General features: G+C 41.3%; 3 protein-coding genes across 4 annotated transcripts in view; 2 read left to right on the plus strand and 1 right to left on the minus strand.

Moving 5' to 3' along the window:
- tprn (taperin) overlaps positions 1-11,864 on the plus strand; it is a 32,131-nt gene extending 20,267 nt beyond the window's left edge. For both annotated transcript variants that reach the window (XM_085793970.1, XM_085793971.1), the window contains 4 exons: positions 5,047-5,248; positions 6,952-7,076; positions 8,209-10,869; positions 10,931-11,864. In XM_085793970.1, the coding sequence (XP_085650096.1) occupies positions 5,047-5,248; positions 6,952-7,076; positions 8,209-8,271 (390 nt within the window). In that variant the 3' untranslated portion in view covers positions 8,272-10,869; positions 10,931-11,864. The remainder of the gene's footprint in view (positions 1-5,046; positions 5,249-6,951; positions 7,077-8,208; positions 10,870-10,930) is intronic.
- Positions 1-22,064, plus strand: part of ccnb1 (cyclin B1) — a 203,046-nt gene that overhangs the window by 143,796 nt on the left and 37,186 nt on the right. The window lies entirely within an intron of this gene.
- ssna1 (Sjogren syndrome nuclear autoantigen 1) lies at positions 12,333-15,160 on the minus strand. The gene is made up of 3 exons (XM_085792452.1): positions 14,885-15,160; positions 13,761-13,960; positions 12,333-12,571 (listed from the first exon to the last, which is right to left on the minus strand). Exons 1-3 carry the CDS (start codon positions 14,934-14,936, stop codon positions 12,479-12,481), a joined length of 345 nt encoding a protein of 114 aa, XP_085648578.1. The 5' UTR covers positions 14,937-15,160; the 3' UTR covers positions 12,333-12,478.

Here is a 22,064-nt window from a genome sequence, read left to right on the forward strand (position 1 = left end):
TGATACAACAACAAAATATAAAAATATATTAAACATACACTTAAATACTCAGACACACACTCACATGCATACATACACTGAAATTTTTTCTACAAGGGTCTGCTGGTCAGACGTATATAGTATCTATGGGCAAAACCCCGTCCCAAGATGGTGGCAGTGTTGACGTGCCTGACAAGCCCGAATGTGGCATCTACGTGTATATATCCATGGGCAAGCCAATGGGCAAGCCAATGGTGTCCTATTAAAGGTGTACAGAAAAGAAAACTGAATTTGAGCCCACTCTGGATCATAAAATTAATGTGATAACTCATCTTTCAGACGATGTAGGCCAAACTTTGTGCAAAATTTTTGATTAAATCCGGGATGAAAGTGTGTATTTTTTTTTTCGCATTGGATAATGCAGGCGCACGGATTATACGTCAGCCTGTACACGATTCATCAGCCACTGATATTGGATCTGTAATCCGTCATTCAAACGTCTGAGACACGCACACACACACGGTGCTCGGTCTCGCCCCAAGCTTTGAATATCCCGCCCGCTTGATAACGACCAATCAAATTTGTTTTCCTTACTCGGGTAAACTCGTGTTGCAGCTCGTGACAACTCGGCGCGACAAACAGGACAAACGGCCATTTCTGTACACCTTTAACCGATGTTCTGTTCTGAGTCCGTGGGTCTTAGTTTTCAGTCTTTAGGCCCTTTTATGGACCTCTGACCTTAATCTGCAGGCAGTTGTCTTGAATCCACAGACCTGAGCCTATCCAGTCCTTGGTTTATTGACCGTCATCTCTTATCAATAGGGCCCTGTCTGGAATGTCCAGGCCGTCACCTCTAATCTATTGGCTTTAGTCTCTCACCACCGTCTGAGGAAGTCAGGGCAAGCCAAGACACCTGTCCAAGGTTCATAGTAGCCTCATCCCTCATCTGTAGACCTAAATTTAGTGGCCGACTTTTAATCTGTCAACTATTATTTGGAATTTATGGACCATTCATTGTCTATATTGTATTCACGTCCTGGGTCTATGGACTATCAAATTTAATCTGTAGGTACAGATCTGCAGACCCTTACTGCGAATCTAAACCTGTAGATTTTCTGCCATGGTAGGATCCTTCCTTGAATCTGTAATTTGAAAACCAAAGACTCTTGTTCCTGCTCTGGCGTATACCCTCATCCTTAATATAAGGGCTCAGCACACAGGACTGGAATCAGTAGGCCCCTCACCCTGAATCTGTCTGTTTTTATCTGTCAAATTTCATTTGGAAAGTGTGGACCTTGTCTTTAAAGTTCAGACTCTCATCCTTTGTCTATAGACCATTGCCTTTAACTCTAGACCACTGTCTTAAACCTGTAGACCTGTGCTTCATCTGTAGATCCTCAAACTTCTTTGAATATTGGACCCTTGGACTAAATCTATAAACTCTCATCTATAATCTAGTTTCTCAAACTTTTAGACTCTTTGCCATCTATAAATTCTGGTTTTATCCTTTGCTTTTACTCTATAGATCCTTATTCAGAATCTGTTGATGCTCAGCCTCAATCATAAATATCTTGTTGCTCAATCTATAAACTTTTATTTTGAATCCAATGAGCCTTGTAATCTACAGACTCTTATCTTTGATCTGTTTACTGCTGTCCAGAATCTATAAACCCTTGTATGTCGGATCTATAGACCATTAGTCTCTGATGTCTAGACTCTCATCCCTAATCTACTACCCACCTACTTCTATACCTGTTGTCTTTGTTTGGAATCAATAGACCATTGTCTTAGGCTCTAAATCTTTATACTGTCATCGAGAATCTGTTCTCAGAATCTATTCAAATGGTAAATGGACTAGTCTTATCAGCCGCTGAAAACACTTTATTCACCAGTTCTCCCACACATTCATTCATTCACCCAGATACACTAATAGAAAAGCCATTGGAGGCAATTTAGGTTGCAGTATCTTTCCCAAGGATGCTTCGAAATGTATCAGAGCGTCAACCTTCTGTATGGCTGGTTTACATGCTTCAAAATGTAAGTGTGATTGTGAATATTGTGTAAAATAGTGGCTTTTTTCAGTCTTACACCTTTATCGGAAAATTTATGTCAGTTTTTTTTCTCTCCTACGTACATAAAGAACAATAAATTATACAAATGCAACTTTCCCAAACAAAACATTGCTATTATGTACAGGAGTGTTTAATTTTCCAATTTGTCACGTTCAGGAATGGGGCTTAAAACTAAAATGTTGGTAAGAAAAACGTGGTTTTATGCACATGCTCTGACACACGAGTTCATACAAACTGACATACTGCTAAAAGAGAGGTTTCATTTTGCTTAAGGAACGTGGAGCTGAGTTTGAGTCTCTTGAAACAAGGCAATAAGAGAGAGGTGGGGCTGCTGGCTTGTGGCCTTGTGATGGAGATTATGGCAGATTTAGATCAGGGCCTACAGAGTAGATGGAGCCAGGTACAGTGAGTTAAGAGCAGTCAGCTGACGACCTCGGGGAAGACACGGGCAAACCCTGCTCTTATATGAGTGTGTATGGGCTGTCATCTCCATGGCAACTCAGGAGGAAGAAATAAAACTTTTTTGCGGGTTAGCACAGCCTGTGTGTGACCAGAGCACATGAATAGTAAGTTATTACAAACCATTTATGGTCGCTCGTTCATCTTTAAACCGTAACCCTACGATTTTGCGAGTTTGAAGAGAACTGCAGACTGCACAGAATGAAATCATAGAAAACTCAGGCCAGGAAAACTTGACAGCAATTGAAATATAACAAAAAAAAAAAACATGCACAAACTTTGTTGCAGCAGTGACCTCTCTCTGAAGGTGTGAGGTGTCTCCTTGGAGAGTAACCGTCAGCCAGCATGCTGAGCTCTCTGGCTGCACCTTTGCCTCTCATGTTGGATTACACGGCGCAGCAAAGTGCAAGGGCCCGTCTCACCCCACGGATCCGTGTTTGCAGACCACTGAAGCGATGCCAAACAGACACGTCTTAGAGCAAACGCTCTGAAACGATCAATCACAGGCTCCCTCGAGCTCCTGCGAGGCTGCCACCTGTCCCACTCAGAGGACACAGCAAGAGCAGCGCAGGCGCCCACTGACAGCTCCAAACAAACTGCAGCTGTGCTCTCCAAGACAATCCCTATTAAAAGCCCTGCTGAATAAGTTATGAGGTAGTTGATTCATGTTGAGCTTTACGGGCGTTAACTGCAGTGCAAGCAAAGGGCCCAGACGTGTGACAAGCATCTTTGTGGAGGGGGTAATTACACAACAATGAGGAAGTTATAACCTGTTAATGTTTACTCATATAAAATGGGAGCGGACTCGAAAATGAGAAGATGTCTGATACTTTGAAATCTTGGCTGGTGGCTGTGAAGTTTGGCCTCTTCAGCAAACAAACAGTCAACAGCAGGAGGTTTGTTTTCCTGGTCAACAAATCTGGGTTGTAAACAAAGAGCTGCACCACAGAGGGCGTAAATGGCTGCTTACCACCCCGCAGTTACAAGCCAATGGAAAATGTGAATTCACACTTGCAAAGTATTTTTACTTTTCAATCATTCCATGATGAAATGATACACATTACGCACTCAAAAACATTGAAACTACAAATCAAGTTTCAGATCAAAGAACTCATCATACCAACTCTTAAGACCGGCCATGTATTTCAACAGTCACTGATTTTAATGTAAAGGTTGATTGGTGGGTGTTATTTAACCCTCCTGTTGTCCTTCTGTGTCACATTGACCCAACCTGTTCCCTTCCGCCATCCTTCCTTCTTTCCTTCCTTTCTCCCTTCCTTCTTTCCACAATCCTTTTTCCCTTCCTTCCTTCCTTCCTTCCTTCCTTCCTTCCTTCCTTCCTTCCTTCCTTCCTTCCTTCCTTCCTTCCTTCCTTCCCTTTGTTCTTACTTCTTCTTCCTTCCTCTTTTGATCCAATTGACCTGATCTGTTCCCTATCCCTCCATCTTTCTTTCCTTCCCTTTTCCCTTCCTTCCTTGAACGAATCTGTTCCCTCCCTCCATCTTTTTTTCCTTCCTTTTTCCCTTCCTTCCCTTCGTCTTTACTTCTTCCTTCCTTTTTGACCCAATTGACCCAATCTGTTCCCTCCCTCCTTCTATCTTTCCTTCCTTTTTCCCTTCCTTCTCTCCTTCCATCTTTCCCTTTGTCCTTCCTTCCTTCCTTTCTTCCTTTCTTCCTTGACCCAGGAGGACAACAGGAGGGTTAAGCATTTTAATCTGGATGTTTTCTTATTGGTGTCCTTGAATCTGAATTCAAGAATAACTAAATTGGGTTTATCATTAAATTAGACCAAAAGCATGACACAGTGGGGAAAATAAGTATTTGATCCCTTGCTGTTTTTGTAAGTTTGCTCCCCCACAAAGAAATTGACGGTCTATAGTTTTTATGGTAGGTTGATTGTGACAGAAAGAGACAGGATATCGACAAAGAATCAAGAAATAATATCAGCATAAAAAGGTTATAAATGAATGCACATTTGATCAAGTGAAACTCTATTATGCATATTTATCCATATATATATGGTTGTTATAGGTTTCTGCTGTATCTCCAAAAATGCTTAATTTCACATAAATTGAACAGTTTCCTGGGTCAAATCCTGCGTTGGAGTCCAAAATACTTGAACCAGCCACGTGTAAACAAATAGCATCAGAACACCTTTGTAGCTAAATCAGGTCACCTAGATTTTTATAAATATAGTACTCACTCTGAATCATGAGCAGGCACCTGCCCAAGTCTCCCAGTCACAGCCAATACTCACTGTCTTTTGGCTGTTGACTTTGTGCTGTCGTCCTCAGTCCAGAGCCAGTAAAATAAAAATAAAGTCCTGCACCCAGGGAAGTCAGTGTTGCTGTGTATTTGTAACAGGAATGGGAACAAATGATATTGTTTACCCATTGGTGCTATTTGCCACGTTTCTGTTTTTTATTTCATTAATTAGGGGAAATAATGAACAGAACAATAAAGTCAAATCAAAGCAGTTTGAATACATGTCGAAGATAAATGATCATTTACACAAATATGTCTGTGTCTCCTCCAGCTCAAAATCTCCTTCAACGAGTCGAGTCTCCAGAGCACGTACGAGTATCCGTCAGAGAGCAGCGTGTGGGACAGCGGGGAGGAGGACGAGGAGGACAAACGGGACGGGAAGGTAGCGGACGAGCAGCCGAGCATGGTGGGACGCATCCACATCCCTCGACCCAGTTTCACCAGCTCGCCCACACACTCGACCAACAGCAACGGTGAGGCCACATGAAAGGAGCAGTGATGGAGTGGAGGAGGCGGGGATCATTTAATTTCTGTGGGGGGGGGTCATGCAGGTTTAACTTTTCATCCAACCGGCAGCTCAGAAATGTCAGCCTCCTCTGTCCATCGCTTTGGTTCTGATGATTGTTTCTGGACATTTTTTCACATGTTGCACAAAGATTAAAACACATTTTCACAGCAAGTCCCCTGACAGTGAATGGTTCAGTCTGGTTAACATCACTGTTAATACTCCAGGTCCTCTGGAGATGAACCTTAACATTCCTGTCTTTTGAAGCAAAAACTAATGAGCTAATTAGCTATTTAAACCTTTCTGACATTCTGGTCATTAAATGGACGCTGCACGATCCTGCTCTTCGGAGGATACTCCTCATCTTCGACTCATCAGATGGACATTGGTACAAAACCATTTCCTGTAGTGGATTTGTGTAGCACTTGTGTAAACAAAGAGATTTGAATTTTGCTCGTAGGACCACAAGATCAATAAAAACTAAATACATAAAGAGGAAGTGGAAGCATTAGCAGGAGAAATAAAAAACATAGTGTTGAGATTAAATCAATAAGAACCAAAACATTAATACAGAGAAGAATCAGCTGCACATATGGCAGAATGGAAACATGACATGTATTCACTTTTCAGATTGTATTATGAAAACCTGCAGATCTTTTCAGCACGAAGGAAGTGAAAATTGGCTTTTTGCTTAACGTTTCAGCACTTCCCAATAATGCACCATTAATGACCAAATAAAACGGACCGTGCAGGCAATAGAAGCTGGTTTCAGTTCATCTGGTTTCATTCATTCTCTCACATTCATATGGAGGCACTATCTATCCTTTTGGAGGTGAGGAGTAAAAGAAGAGAACTGATCATCTGACTGTGTTTTACTTTAAATCATTTAACTAATCATGAGAATCTTAGCCCAAACCTGTGAAGCTTTTAACATCCAGCTGTTTAGGCTGAGTGAGTCACAGAGGTGTTTGTCATCATTTTTTGCTTCTTGTTCTATGGTTTGTTAAATGTCCAAATGTGTCCACCACCTCGTTTCTCAGAGCTGCAGCATTCATTCACGTTTCCTCTTTCCCACCTAGAAAAAAAATTCTTTCATTGTGAAACAATTTGATTTCTGACAGTTCATGTGTATGAGGAAATGTATATTATGACTAAAAGGAAATAGATGTCTAGAAACAGAACACCTGGACAGTCTGTAGTTGGAGAGTTGAAATGACGAAAACAAAGGAAGAGGAGACGTGATGGATAGGAAGGAGAAACACTGCTCAACTACACTGTCATTATTATATCAGCACTCTGCCCTTGTTTGTATGGAACAAGTGTAACCCAGTGGAAAAGTATGGTGACCGAGACCCCTACTGGACAAACTGTGAACTACACTTGGGGAATATGTAATGAACCAGCTGATGCTCTGGAGCATTAGCGTTCTTTAAAGTGCTCACAACATGCAGCCCTATTTTCTCAATAGAAAAGTAACTTATGAATAATTAATATGCATGCATGCTATTGAAAAATGCAGGAATGGTGTATCTTAATGGATGCACAAAGTGAAGGGTGCAATGCATTTGAAAGCCTAATTGTTACGATGAAATCACAGTGAGAGTCTGCGCAGAAGAGGAATGATGCTCATGTAGATAACACAGTGTGTGGTGTGTCTTTATTATCTTGCAGACCTATCCAGCTACATTCCCAAGCACTCAGTGGACTTCAGCGCCTGGCAGGAGCACAAACATGACGACAGTGTTTACCAGGAAGACTCCTCTTCCCAGCAGACACAGATGACAGAGGAAGTTATGGTGAGAGAGCTCCTCCCTTTAAAGCTGTCCACTCACTTTAGGTGTCGGTGCTTCTCACTGAGGTCACTACAATTCAACAACTTTGACATGAAATGGTTTAAATACAATTAAAGGTTCCTCTATCTATTTTTTTTTTACCACATCAATATCAATATGATTCAGACCCAACCATAAAATATCCAATAAATTTTATATGATGTTCAAAAGTAATAAATATAGGAGTTACTGTTTATAATTCTGCTCAATGCTTCTCCAGTTACTCAAGGAATCACATAGTCTATTGATAATTGTCAGTCATCAGATGTCAATCAACTAGATCCAAAATTGTGCTTTGATTGGTCATTGTGGTCTTTCATGATTTTCCATGTAAACCAGCATTAAAGGGTTAGTTCAACACTTTGGCAAATTGGCCCATTACCATAATCCTTATAGTTTTAGGAGTAGGTTCGTTACCTTTAATTGTTGGTGCAAGTTATTTTTAGAACAGCGGAGCAGAGCCGCAAGCTGCTCAGAGCTATGCTACAGAGGCTCATGGAATTTCTTGGTTTCCCTCCTCAAACTCATCAAATACACAATCCAACAACTCCAAACGCTCTGGTGGACAAGTTGTGACCTGCACATTCACCACACTATGAGATAATAACAGAACGTTAGAGACTGCTTGCCAAAAAACTGCCCCCGACGGGAGCACGCATCTGCAGTTTTGCATGAATTTACCTCGAAAACAACTCTGTCTCATAATGTTCCATTATTATCGCACAGCGTGGTGAATTTGCAGGTCACAATAACAATAGGGATTATGGCAATGGGACAGTTTGCCAAATGTTGAACTATCCATTTAAAGGGACTAAAATTGGTTTAGATGTTTAGTGATAAGTCCTGTCAGAAGTTTGTATATGGAAAGACATGAAAAATCAGATCCACATGTTACTGAAAACAAAGATTCCTGTTCCACATAAGGACAGCAGGGCCACGGGATGTGCAAATCGCCTTATCTAACCAGAGAACATATTTAATTTCCACTCTTTATCCATCAAAGACATGCAAATTGTGTATTAAAGTAGGAATAAAGTCACAATTACAAACTTGCAGTTGAAGTTCCAGTGTTGAATCTTGTGCCTTGTCTCCTCAGCTGACGCCTGCAGACAGCTCCTCGCTGTCTGACTACAGCAGCGAACCTGCTCTTTACTTCTGATTGGTCAGACCGGTCGGCTGTGCAGCAGCTCTGCAGCATCACACCTGTGGGACCAGACTGCAGCCGGGGGCCCCGGTGGAACGCCCGACCTGCCTCCAGCTCACACACTCCAGCCATCTCCAAGCACATCCTCCTGATCAGAAAGGACAGATTGTTGGGGTTTGATTGTTGTTGTTTTAGGTTTTTTTTGTTCTATGGGCTGATCTCCTGCCACGGTACCACAACACGCCACGTTACCAACTGTATATCTTGAGCAGCACAGCTTTTTTTTTTTTGCCAGGTGGCTGGTGTTTGATTACCACCTCCTTTTGTGACCTGACGCAGCAAAACCCCCCAAAGCAGCTGGACTGTCTTTTCCCCGCTCTGATCCTGGACAGTTGATCTGTCACCTCCCTCCCTCCCTCTCCCCGATCCCTGCCCCCACCTCACTTTACAAGATGAACCTGACAGAATCAAACCGATTGTGAAATTCTGGAGAGATGTCCGTCTTCCTCTCCAGACTCTGGAAGAAGCCCGCTGTGGGGCTTCGTTGTCTCTTTCCTGCTTCCAAGTCAACATCTCAGCTTCAGACGTTTGCTTTCAGGTCTCCTTTGGGCGAAGGTTGGCGAGCAAAAAAAAAAGGGGTTTCAAGCGAGCGACCCAAACTCCTTAAAAAAAAAAAAGAACAGGAAGCCGCCAGTGCCCACGTGTAAGTATCGCCACGGTGACAGAGTTCAGTGTTAGCATGGAAACATGTCTTTAGGACGACGCTCTCCAGAAATGTAGGACCTGGAGGACCAGTCCGCTTTGCGTACAGTAGATCAACAGCAGACTCAAATACATGACAACAAAAAACCTGGTTAAAGGGTGCCACAAGTGTAGTTTATTTTTGTCTTCTTGTTTTTGTACCTGCATGTTTTGATTTCAACCAACACCTCCTTTGGTTCTTTTACTGTAAAGCTTCTGTATGCCTTTTTTTTTTTTTTTTTTTTTTAGTTTTGTATGTTTTCTGGCAAACTATGCTGTATTGAAGCTGCTGGACGTTTGGTAGAAGAGTCTTTACAGCAAGCGAACTTCAACACGCTTCCCCTCTTTGCGACGAGGGAGGAAACATTATGCACCCTTGGGGAAGATCTCTGTCAATCAGTAGCAACTCTGATCCCTGATCAAAATGCTTGAAAAAGTGACCTTGGCCAATAATGTCTGTATGTCCGTATTGCTGGTGACAAAAAACTAAACATCACGCTGTTGAATGTTTCTTGTATATCCTCTTATCAAGGTTTATCTGTGTCACGTTTATCCAGAGCTGTTTGACCTCCCGTCACCTTTTTCTCTCTCTGGCTTCTTTGTGTATTTATTCCTGCTTCAAGTTGAAGTTTTGCATGTCTCAGACCTGTTCATGTACAAAAAGAAACGTTTTTTTTTTTTGTAAAGAACCCTTTGCTGGTAATGGAAGGAGACCGGACGGGTCCAAAAACAGCCCCACCGGACTTTTTAGTTTTAGTTTAGTTTCCACCCAGTCGGACCTCATGTACTTTGACATTCCACAGAGAAAGAAGCCGGTCCGTTGAAGTAACGAAGGCACCAGTGATAATGATCATTCATGATGTGGCATGTTTGTGAGAGCGAATGCTAGATTGTGTGTGTTTTGAAAGAATATGTAATGATTTTTTTAATTAAGATTTTTTTATATACAAAAATGCACCAAGTTTCCAGATTTTATTTTTTTTTTTTACGCATAATGCCAACTGATTAAAGTGTTGCTGTATTAACAGCCTCACATCCATTCTTTACACTCCCAGGATCAACTCTACGGCCAGTATTGTTGTACAGTTTCCACCAGATTGTCGTAAATATGAAGATTTATTTCTTATTTCTATTTTTTTTTTTCTCCAACTAGATGAAGGTTGGATTTTGCTGTTAGGAGATGAGATATTGTCTTTTTGGTCTTTGTCCCATGAATTTAAGTATCATCTGTTTCGTCTGGAGTCGTGGACGTCGAGTGTCTTTGCACTGTCATGCTTTTTTAGCTTTGTTTTGCACCTCATGAGAAGGAGCAGAGTCGGCGACAGAGGGAATGTGCACTTCAAGAACAGAAAGTGGAGTTGGGGAGTTTGGTTTCCAAACAAAAGCCACTACTGACACCTGCTATTACACAACCATGGGCTGTGTGTCAGACAAGATGGATGAGGAAGAACTTTTTATATCAAAAGTGAACGAGTAGCGTTTCGGAATAGAACTCTTCAATTGTTCACACGATGAATGCACTGCCGATGAATGCCATGTCCATGTTTTTTTAACTCTTTGCCACAGCCTTGCATTTGAAGTCTTATGATTGTCGGCCTTGCCACCACAACAGTCGTCCACATCCACACAGGTCCAGGCTCCATCTTTGATGTAAAGTTACCTCAGAAATCCCCGTGAACATCCATCATCACCATCATCATCCTCCTCACTGTTATTATTGGCCAGTTCAACTGATTGAAATGCATATATTTTACAGTACTATTTGCGAACCATGAAACTGTGTTTTAGAAGTTTGAATGTATTTTTTAACAATTCCAGGTATCCATTAGTTTCCAATTGATTTAGGTGGTATGATAATTTACAAGACTCTTAGTATTGATTTCATTCAACTCAATTCAAACTGGATATTTCGTAACACGACTAGGTTTTACAGTGTAAATTTGAATTTAAATCACAAATTGTCTCATAAAAAAAACACAGACGCTCAAGTCATGACCCTTACTGTATGTTTTAGTACCCAGCTGCCTGGACTTCCTGACATTACAAATAATCCACACTGAAAACCATATTACCATAATGTAGTGACTGACAAATATGAATACAAGTTTGATGATCACTGTGACGGATTATAATCAGGTTTCCAGAGTCTCATTTTTATATCATGAACAATTGAATGGAAACTAATGGCTGCCTGACAGAACAGAAAATAAACCAACCTGTACAGCATGTATTTGAAAATATTCAAGCCGAAATGTGAATTACATACGATGTGTAGTCATGGAGCTTAAATTTCCAAATGCATTCGTGTTCTGTGTTTTAATCTGGTCCACTGCCCCACCGGGACCTGCTGTGGAGCCGTGGTCACACGACACACCTGTGGATTCACCTGTGGTAACCGCTGCCTTCAACAAAACAAAACCCCACAAAGAGGTCACAAGCTCTTTGTGGCGATGTTGTTCCCTCCCTGTCCTTCTGTGAACTGAAGGACAAAAAGAGGCAGAACGAACTGTGGGAAACTTCACTGACCGTCTTAATTGACACCAGCAAGAACTTTTCTGATGGCCACTACCGGCACATAGAGACACATTCTCTCACTGCACTGTTTTCCCATCTGTCTCCTCTTGTTGCAAAGTGAGCAGTTTGTGTTGGTCACACTGTAGCGACTCTGTAGTAGAAGCTCCGTCATGTTCCCCCTTTAATTTCCCCCCTCCCTTGTCTGTAAATCTACATCGCAGCAGATGTGCTTACTGTAAAGTTATCGTCAATGATTTGGGCAATTGCAAAAAAAAAAAGAAAAAGAGAAAAAGAAACAAAGTGATGTCATACTTGTACAAATGAAAGCTCAATAAATAGAAGACTTGAACAAACGTCCAGGCTGTGTGTGGGTCATAATGATAAAAACAAGTTCCACTTCCATAAACTAATAGGCACGCATTACAAATCTAGCCTCGTAAACCAGCCTCTCGCGGAAATGCATTTCATTTCATTTCTTGGGAGAGTCTGGCCTCATCCCCCCTGCAAGCGTTTGGGGTGGGCGGGAGCTGGGCGGGAGTAGTAGCAAAGACGGTTTAATATCTTTGGTAGTAGCGTTGACAGACAACCCCATTCAGCCAATCAGCAAGTTGGTGTAGTGACGGGGCTTTGCACCAGTCGGTCCCTGATTGGCCAATGTGCTGTGTCAATCACAGCGGGCGACGCTGATTGGCTCGGCCTTCTGAGGGTTTCAGTCCAAACGCTTAGAATGGGGATGAGGCCAGACTCTCCCTCGGAATGAAATGAAATGCACTTCCACGAGGCTATTACAAATCTGCACTTGTGTGAAAAACAGAGTCATAGGAGTGAAAAGAAACACATTTATTGGAATAGAAGAATTGCAACAATTTGCTCACATATTATAAATAGTCCGGGGTGGAGAAGGAACTGCATTAAAAGTGCAGAGTCAAGTGCTGCTGTGGTCAAAACAAGTGACCTTTCACTGCCATTAGTGCTCCTTCCTCCGTGGCTCTGTGGCTTTACTGAGATTTCCTGCCTCCTGCTTCAGGACGCTCAGAAGAGACTGGGAACTCTCCAGGATCTATAGGAGCAAGACAAAAAATATATATAGATACTTCAGAGCATGAGCTGAAACCGTGCATAGATGATGTACAGCTGATAGTGTGGTGTGTCCTGTAAAAGTAATTTAAAAAGGGTCCAGGCATTGCTGACTGTCTTGTTGTTTTTTAATAAGAGCAGCTTAGGAGTGTGCTTGCACTGATTAGTGAGCGTGCTCAGGGAGTCCAGCATCAATAAGTGGGGAGAGTCTGTGTGAGCTGACGCTGCTGCACCAGGACCCCTCAAGTACAAACCAGGAAACCACAAAAATGTAATGTATACAGCAGAGTCAGTTCTTCAGGCTGTCCACAATAAATGTGTTAAAATGTTGGCTGAATTTACAATAAAAGCCTCAGAGTGAGTTATGTTTTGACCCATCATTGTCAGGATGTGATGTCACAAAGCTACTGAGACATCATTCTTAAAGGGATAGTTCAACATTTTGCCATAATCCCTATAGTTTTAGGAATAGGTTCGTTACCTTTAATTGTCGATGCAAGCTGTTTTTAGAACGGCAGTGCAGAGTTGTGAGCTGTTCAGAGCTACGCTACGGAGGCTAATGGGATTTCTTCGTTTCCCTCATCAAACTCATCAAACACACAATCCAACAACTCCAAAATGCTCTCGTGGACAAGTTGTGACCTGCACATTCACCACGCTATGAGATAATAACGGAACGTTACGAGACGAAGTTGTTTTAGAGGTAAATTCATGCAACAACGCTGATGTGCGTTCCCGTCAGGAGCAGTTTTTCGACAAGCAGTCTCCGCATTTGCCTCAAAAACAATTCCATCTCGTAATGTTCCGTCATTATCTCATAGCGTGGTGAATGTGCAGGTCACAACTGGTCCACAAGAGCATTTTGGAGTTGTTGGATTGTGTATTTGATGAGTTTGATGAGGGATCCAAGAAATTCCATTAGCCTCCGTAGCGTAGCTCTGAGCAGCCCGCAGCTCTGCTCCGCCTTTGTAAAAATGGGCCATTTTGCCAAAATGTTGAACTATCCCTTTAATGCAAAACCACCTGTCTGCCATCAAGAAGAACCTCAACTTAATAAAGACCGTCAGGTGGGAATCCTCTCAAATACAAATGTTTCACCAAGTAAGACGAACTGTTCCAGCATCAACCTATTTCAGTGTCGTCAGGAGTTTGAATAACGGCTCAACACACACCTTGGTGTAGGCAGCCTCTGTCTCAGCAATGGTGCGGTCGAAGGTTGCACGAGCGGCCAGTCTTTGTGCCAGGCTCTCGTTGACTCTGCTCAGCTTCTCTGACAGGATGCGGATGTCGTGCTGCAGTCGTTCCTTCTCCTCCTCCTCCTGCTTGATCTGACGGTTCAGCTCGTCCCGCTTTGAGCACAGCTCCTCGATACCTGACAGGGACCGAAAAGGGTTAATTACACCAGAGTCTCAGCGTGAGGATGAGGCTGTTACAGTTTCAGTATTGATGCAATCACATGATTAGTCTTAAACAGGAAGTAAATCAACAACAATCTGGATAATTGGCTGTTTTTCTTGAGTTATCATGCCAAATGTCAAATGTCATGTCAAATATGATCTAGTTCCAACTTTTCAAATGTGAGGATTTTCTAACATCCACACACATCACTATTATCTTATCATGTTTACATGTGTCATACTGTAAAATACACCCTGAGCTGCTGTCCTCAACCTGACTGTGTAAAAACATATCTGACCAGTTCTGTTTCAACCAATCATAAAATCCAATCTTCAAATGTGCTGTGGTAACCTGGCAGGGACACTGGCAGACTAGAAACAGATTAACCAGCATCTGACGAGCAACAAGTGTTAGCTAACTTAATCGCATCATTCATAGACACGAAAAACACTCAAGATGTTGTGGGTTTTGGGAGGAGCACGATCAACACTTTGAAACTAATTTAAATTTGCCAATCATGTGTGATAGCTTGCAGCTGTAACACCGCGTGGTCTGCAGAGATACGGCTTGATTTCCAGTTGATAGACAACATAATCTGTGAGTTAATCTGATTCCACAGTGTAACTGTTAATCTCAGAGTTATCCTGGGAGCTGGTCACAGCACCAGCAGCTAGGGCAAAAAGCAGTGTGACACACTCATAGCTGTTCAGAAAGTATTGGAGGGAGAGTTTGTGCGAGCCACTAAACACAAGAGGAGACTATTAACGTTACAGCACAGTCGTCGAAGTATCTCTGTGGTTTAAGCAGACTACTGCTCACCAATGAGCAACTCAACACCATTATTCAAGGACTGGTGGTCCGTCACATGAGCCTCTACGAGCAGCAACATGTCACTTACATTTGACGAGTTCATTGTTGTAGGTCTGTAGAGCAGCAGCCTGTTGGGTCATGATGCTAAGCTAACGGTGGCTAACGGTCACTGCTCGTCAGAGGTCTCCAAACTGTCCGGTAAAACCTAGCTGCTCATCCGTGTCTCCGTGCTGAACGAGCCGGGCTTCAGACATCAAACCATTGACACAACCAGGCGCCACTCCTCCGCTGACTGTTTTCACACCGACCGCTCGTACATGGCGGGTTTCCCTGACAACACCACCGGATTCAGCGCCGCCCTACGTCACACTTCTTCGTCCTCTGGTTCTTCCGCCGCTTCATTCGTGGTCTGTTGGGCTTGCGCCCTCCTCTGGCCATCACTGCCGATTTTAACATTTACTTTTTTGCGATCAAATGTTTTTTTTTCATTTAACAAATTAAGTCCAACAGGTATTTCAGGGGATACAATTAATTGTAATTCAACTCAGTCTGTGTGTGTGACTTGAACATGCCAGACATTCATTGAAGTAGGCCTATGGTCACAACAACAAATAGGCCTATACAATGAAAATAGAAACACATTTGTGATGTTTTGTGAAAATAATGTAGGATGGGACACGAGAGTCTGGATAAAAATTAAATTTTCCTCATGTAAATGTCCATTATGTTGGGGTATGTTCTCAAAGCATGATTCCCAGACCCAGTCTTTACAAGATCTTATGATGTAGCCTACTAAGATTAAAACTCAGAAAGGTGGAGTCTGCAGGATTTTCCTAAAAAATAAATTATTGACTTATGCAAAAGAAATCCAGCTCAATTATCACCTTCGGGCTTCCACTCATGTGTGGTGGTGACTGTTCAAATTAGGAGAACTTGGAAGTAGAGAAGGGTTCAATGTGAACAGCAGCAGAACATGGGTCAGTCCTGACAACTGCTGTCAGGGGCGGGGGGCATGCACAGTTGAGCCCAAGAGGAGGGGCCCAAACTGAATGTTGTGTTTACAAACTGCAACAAACAAACCTACAGACTCTACCTTTAAACCTTGTCGATAGATATGAGAGGTTAACTCGTCTTGTCAGAGTCCCCCAGGTGTCACAGCTGATATGGACCCTACAACTGAAGGTCTAGTTTGATCGTGAATTCATGTCATTTACTTAGGCTATGTAAAACAAGTAGGCTAAAGAGTGAACCACGCTAAATATTGTCCCGGTGGTATAGGGGTTAAGAGTGCTGGCCAGTTTCCTTGGATGAAGTTGCCCTTTACTCTCCCCTCATTTCCTGTCAGCTCTCTACGATCCAGTAAAGTCAAACATGTTGGTAGCCTACATACTTAATATAAATGGGGCCTTGTGTCTGTTGTTCTGTGATTCAGCTCCAGCCCTCTTATTCTCTGTTTGGTTAATCTTGCATCAGTAGTTCATCCTGGTTCAGATCAATGCACAAACTCATCTGAGTCCTGAGGTATACGTCCTAACTTTTTATATGTTGATGATTCAAAAATTGGTATGTTTTTGTTCTCCAGTATAGCCCCACTGTTTACGTCCATGTTCTTACAGTTCAGCTACTCCCAAATCATTATCCATTCAAATCACAGCTGCTCTGTAATTGTTTCCGTTTTTTCTTTATTTCCCCTGTATGAAATTACTAAACACGACCCACCAACTACCTGTTGAATACTACAACCGAAAGAGTGAGTCTTCAAAGACTCATTTGCCTTGCACAGACATGGGCCAGTGTGATTCTTCCCTTTCGTGTCCATGTGTATTGACCTCATTTATTGAGGTAGTTGTTAAAACTGTGTGTTGGTTTATGTGCAGTCTGGTTTATATGCTAACATAACTGATAGGAATTAGGTTTTAGTTTAAGAGTTTATTTTGGTCATGAAAGCAGAGGCTGTACAAACAAGTGAATACATCTGGTACAACATACAAATACTTAGAAGACTGAATGCATAATTGTTAGACTTGACAAATGAGGACCCCTGGTGGTGCAATACAGTCATGACAATGAGACCTACAGTGAGAGCAGATCACAGCTCAACCAGTCAGATCTGAAGAATGCCTCTTATCATAAATTATGTTGTTATATCTACTCTGTAAAACATAATGATGCTTGGAAATCATTACCATCAGCTTTTTATACATTACTCATACTGGTGCTGTGTTTCTCATATATATTTGACATTCATGTATAGTCAAGGATGTAATATAGATCACTAATAATACCAATAAAAAGCGATGTGATTCAAGATTCCCTTTATTGTCATTCTACAAAACCATCAAGGATGCAGAGAAATTGCAAGCACAGATAAATAAATAAAAATATTTAACAACATAACTATATTAACTATATTAGTTATGTTGTTATATATATATTTTTTTATTTATACATCGCTTTGGTGCATTTCTCACCTCTCTATTTAACATTTGCACAATAGTGCTAAAACAATTAGCACAAACTGCAAAACCTAGTGGATAACCTGTAAAAGCGTGCCATTTGCTCAAAATGGATAGTTCATCCCTCAAAAGCAAGTATTCATGTCGATGAAACCGTCAGTGTCGTCAAAATGAAAAGTCCTGACACCATTGTTTATGAACAAGATAGTCAAACGGCTTTGTCATGTTTTCATTATGATAGTTTACTCTGTAAGTGTTTTCCAATACAAAAAAATCAGGTCTTGGTGACACTACCTGAAAATGCTCGAGACTACTTGTACAGCCATGAAAACTACAGTAAAGTTACACATTACTGTATTTAGTAGAATAACTGATACTGAATACGTATGTTTCACATTTTTACTGCATGCTCTTTGCAGTTCGAATTTGTTCACAGCATTGTGCAAAAGAAAAATACACTCCAGTCATCTATTTACAACAAACATAAGAAACACCCTTTGAGTAGAGCTGTGCACAACTGTAAACAATATTGCAGTATATATTGTAACTGAACCTACAGAGTACTGTACAGTAAATCATTCCCCCACATCAGATGTTCCTGTCTGTCTGGCCACATATTTTCATCTACATCTCTCTGACTGAAACGGATTCAATATTCCCAAAGATATTGTCATCCTTGGTTTGTATCTCTCTCAGCCTGCATTGTTTGCAATCACCATTGCACAAATGGCCTCTTCTTGTTGCAGAGTAAAAAGGGGCCCTCTTCCCTCTTCCACCTCTCTCAGGTTGTCTTGCAATCCCATGTGGTGCAGAGTAAAATTACAGTAATGTACAGTAAACATGAGATGTACTGCATCAACCCATATTACTATAGTGTATGATACTGTAAAAGTTATCCCACATGTAAAATGCTGTAGTACAACTGTAAATATGGCAAATCTGAAATACACTACAATAGAGTAAATCTGTACTGTAGTAAAGTTGTAAGTCTAAATGTAAAATGTAAAAAGTGTAAGAGAGGTAATTCAAGTTTTAACACTAAAGGCACAACCGGCATTTATACATGTCATTATAGGAAGCACTGATGTTGTTAATGGCGTCAGTGACATCAGCAGTATATTGTGTTCTCTTCAGTTGTTTCAATCAGTCGTCTTCTTTCAGTCTCAGCTTTTAAGCCAACATGGAAGTGAAGTGCTTGAAGGGGAAATGTGAACATCCACATTTCCATGACAACTGGGAAACTTTATTTGCTGAAAATGACCATGTGATCTAGTCAAGAATGAACTGTCAGAATTATTCATCCTGATTCTCCATGACTACATGAAGCATTAGACTGTATAAAATAGATAAAATACACCCTGGACCTACAGAGATTTTCTCGTTTCACACCAGAGCACCTTGATTTTAGCATTTCATATGTTCAGAAACATTTGAGGAATGTTTCTACTAACTTTTTATGATGCAAATAAATTATATAAATTATATCTGGTAGATCTACATTTAATGATTGTCAGCAATTTGCTCTATGCCCCAATATAAGTGTAAGTTAAATATAGTTAAAGCCTCAAATTTTTAAATATTCATGATGCGGTAAATGTCTTTTATGAATGACATTTTATATTATATTACATTAATGAGGCCCTCCAAATGTGAACAGCTGTTGCAAGTCTCTGAGTTTGATTAGAGCTTCAATCAGAGGTATCACCAAACTCAATGGACCAATAAGACTGATGATGATATAGGTTCTACATGTTTTATGTTGTAATGAGTGTTTTGTTTTGGAGATTGTACAGTAGTACAGTTTTTATTGTACATTGGGAGGAGCCAGGGACTAATTTCTACTGAGATAACAAAGTCAATCAATAACAGTTGTAACAGGAGAGAGAGACGCGCGCACACACTCTACATGGTCGAATCAGACTACATAAATGAAAGCACCTTTCGTGCAGCAAGGGTGTGTACAGGGCCTTTACTGCAGCATTTTTGCAAGTCAAGCATTAACTACTTTACATACACAGGCTACAGTTAGATAGTCTGGTCCGGGATTATGAAATGATTAATAGTGTTGAAAGAATAAAAAACAAGGTCCTGATATAAAAATTTACATTCTGTTTTTTTCCTTTCTATCATCCTTTGTATGATACTGAATAGATTATTTGTCTTGAAAAAACTTACACTGCCCTTTTGTAGAGAGTCTCAAGACAAATGACATTGTCAAAGCATGACGGTATTAATGGGTGGTATTAGTGGTGTTGGCAGTTGGCACTATCGCCTCATAGCAACATGGCTCTGGATTTGTTTGCATGTTCTCCATGTGCCTGCATGGTTTCCTCTCACAGTCTAAAGACATTCACAATAGGTTGAGTGATGAATCTAAATTGCCCATAGATGTAAATGTGAGTGTTCATCTTTATATACAGTATATCAGCCTTGTGGTAGACCTGGTGACCTGGCTATCCAGAGTTGACCCAAGCCTCATATATCAGCTGGGATTGGCTCCAGTCGCCCACAGCCCTTTGTGGATAAGAGGTATAGACAATGGGTGGATGGACAGTGATTACAGGGTTCAGCAGATGTGATGATGCCTCCAGTCTAATGATCTAACTCAGTGTTTTTCAACCTCGGGGTCGGGACCCCACGTGGGGTTGCCAGAAGTGTATAGTAATTGATTAAAAAAAAGACTGATAAAAATATTTTTTTAACGAATTATTATTCTTTTTAAAATTATGATTAAAAACCCCACAGACAATCTTAAACAACTGTCTATACTTTCACTTTCTCAAATATAAATCGAATTCAAATAAAATGCAGCATATAAAATCTGAGCTGGCGCATCTTGATTGACGCGGGTTGCCAGAAATTTGTAATGTCAGAATGGGCTCATGAGCCAAAAAAGGTTGGGAACCACTGATCTAACTAGTAGTAGTTGGTCAAACTTTAATGGATTTAAACACTGCTGTTGCAGTTACATAGCAGCAGTTTTATCATAAGCTCATATGTTTGTTGTCAAATGTTAATTTGTAATGTAACTGTTGTATGTTTATGACAGATAGATGTAGGAAATGCAAACCGAAACCTCTACCACTGATTACATCGTCTATCAAGACAAGTTTGTTACCTCAGCACTTGTTGCATCTATACATTAATAAAATAACTGCCACATATGATGCTGTAATTGCCATTTTAAACAGCCAGTACGATGGTAAATAGATACAAAACTCATGCATGTTTGTTGAAAGAGCCACATGTGGAGGGACCATGTTGTTGCATTTCTTCCTCTTTTCTTCTCTATCTGTTGAGCTGTTCTTCACAGATCCACTTGACCACAAGCTTTAAAGGCTCCTATACGTTCTCAGGCTGGCAGGCTGACACCTGTGAAAACCACCAGCACGTTAGTGAGACATGAGAGAAAGTTTCATGTCAAGGCTTCCTCTCTAATGTGCACCACACAATCCACGAAGGCCAAGTGTAACATTCTTCATTCTCCTTGTGACCTCCATATGACAGTTTACTCAGTTTCTTTGTTCTGTGAAGGATTCTTATTTTTCACCCAGGTGTCATTCACATATAAGCTCCAGACAGTGACTGGATGCTGTTGCTTTGAGGAAGCTGTAGGGTCCTTGTAATAGGAAGTGTTGAGGCAGAGGCTAGGTATAGGGCACATGTATGGTTTGAGGTCAGTTCTGTGTCCTCTACCAACGCAGTAGTCAGCTTACTTTAATTGTTTCAATGCACAACATGGACAGCTAATATTATGATCATATTTTTTGTGTGGTGCATCAGTGATATGATGGTCTTGTCTTAAATGTGTCAGTATGTATCATGGTTTCAGCAACCTAGTCTCAAAGTGCATGCATAATAACATGGTTCCAAGTTCAGCGAGTTTGCCCAAGATGTTGACCCCTAACCCCTGAAATCTGTGATTGAAGTGCACAAAGTCATTCAGTACCATGAAAAATACATCTGACCTGCACAGAATCTTGATGTTCACCCTTGATTTTGAACACTGTCTGTGAGTAAAGTGCCAAATATCCTTATCAATGAATATTACTAGCCTATCTGATGTGCTTGTGGCTCAATGGGAGAAAATCCCTGCAGCCAGGTCCAGTCAACGTATGATGGAAGGACACTGAGGTGGTGCACACTTATATAAATACTGAGCACGTGGACGGTAAAATAGACTGTTCCCTGAACACTGATACCATCTATTCTTTTTCCTCAGGAAGCTCGGGTCCTCTAACGTCTGCAGTGAAATGCTGCACATGTTTTCTTAGTCAGAGCCGATCAGTGAACTGTTTTATGCTGCAGTCTGCCGCTGCTGGAGCAGCAGCCGTCTGACCTGAGCACAGGGAGATACTGGTTAAAGAGGCTGAGACTAGCAGGAGTCTGGACTGTAAGGACTACAGACGCAGGACAAAGACAACACCAACCACCCACCTCCACAACACTATAGGACAGGTCAGAGAACAGCAGCAGCAGCAATGTCTCCTGATGTTCAGGAGATCATTTGTCTTCACTGCCATCAACACCTACGCCAAAGAAAGGGACTCAGGAATGGACTCAGTGAACTATTATAATTATTATGCAATTATCAACCACATACTAGGGCCATATGTTGTGGCATGTAATGCTCTTCCACGACTTTGTTCATTATACAGACTAGCTGTAGGCCTACTATTCAGGTTTGTCAGTCAGCGTGGGTTTGGTTGATTTCACTCTAATAGGACACAACTATGTCTGTTTAAAGAACAGGTTGTTCCCTTTGAATCCATAAATGGTAAATGCATGCTTTTAATATCAAAGGGTTATTAT

This window comes from Trachurus japonicus, chromosome 12 (assembly GCF_045865225.1).
Source record: "Trachurus japonicus isolate A0001 chromosome 12, Traja_1.0".
Taxonomy (NCBI): Eukaryota; Metazoa; Chordata; class Actinopteri; order Carangiformes; family Carangidae; genus Trachurus; species Trachurus japonicus.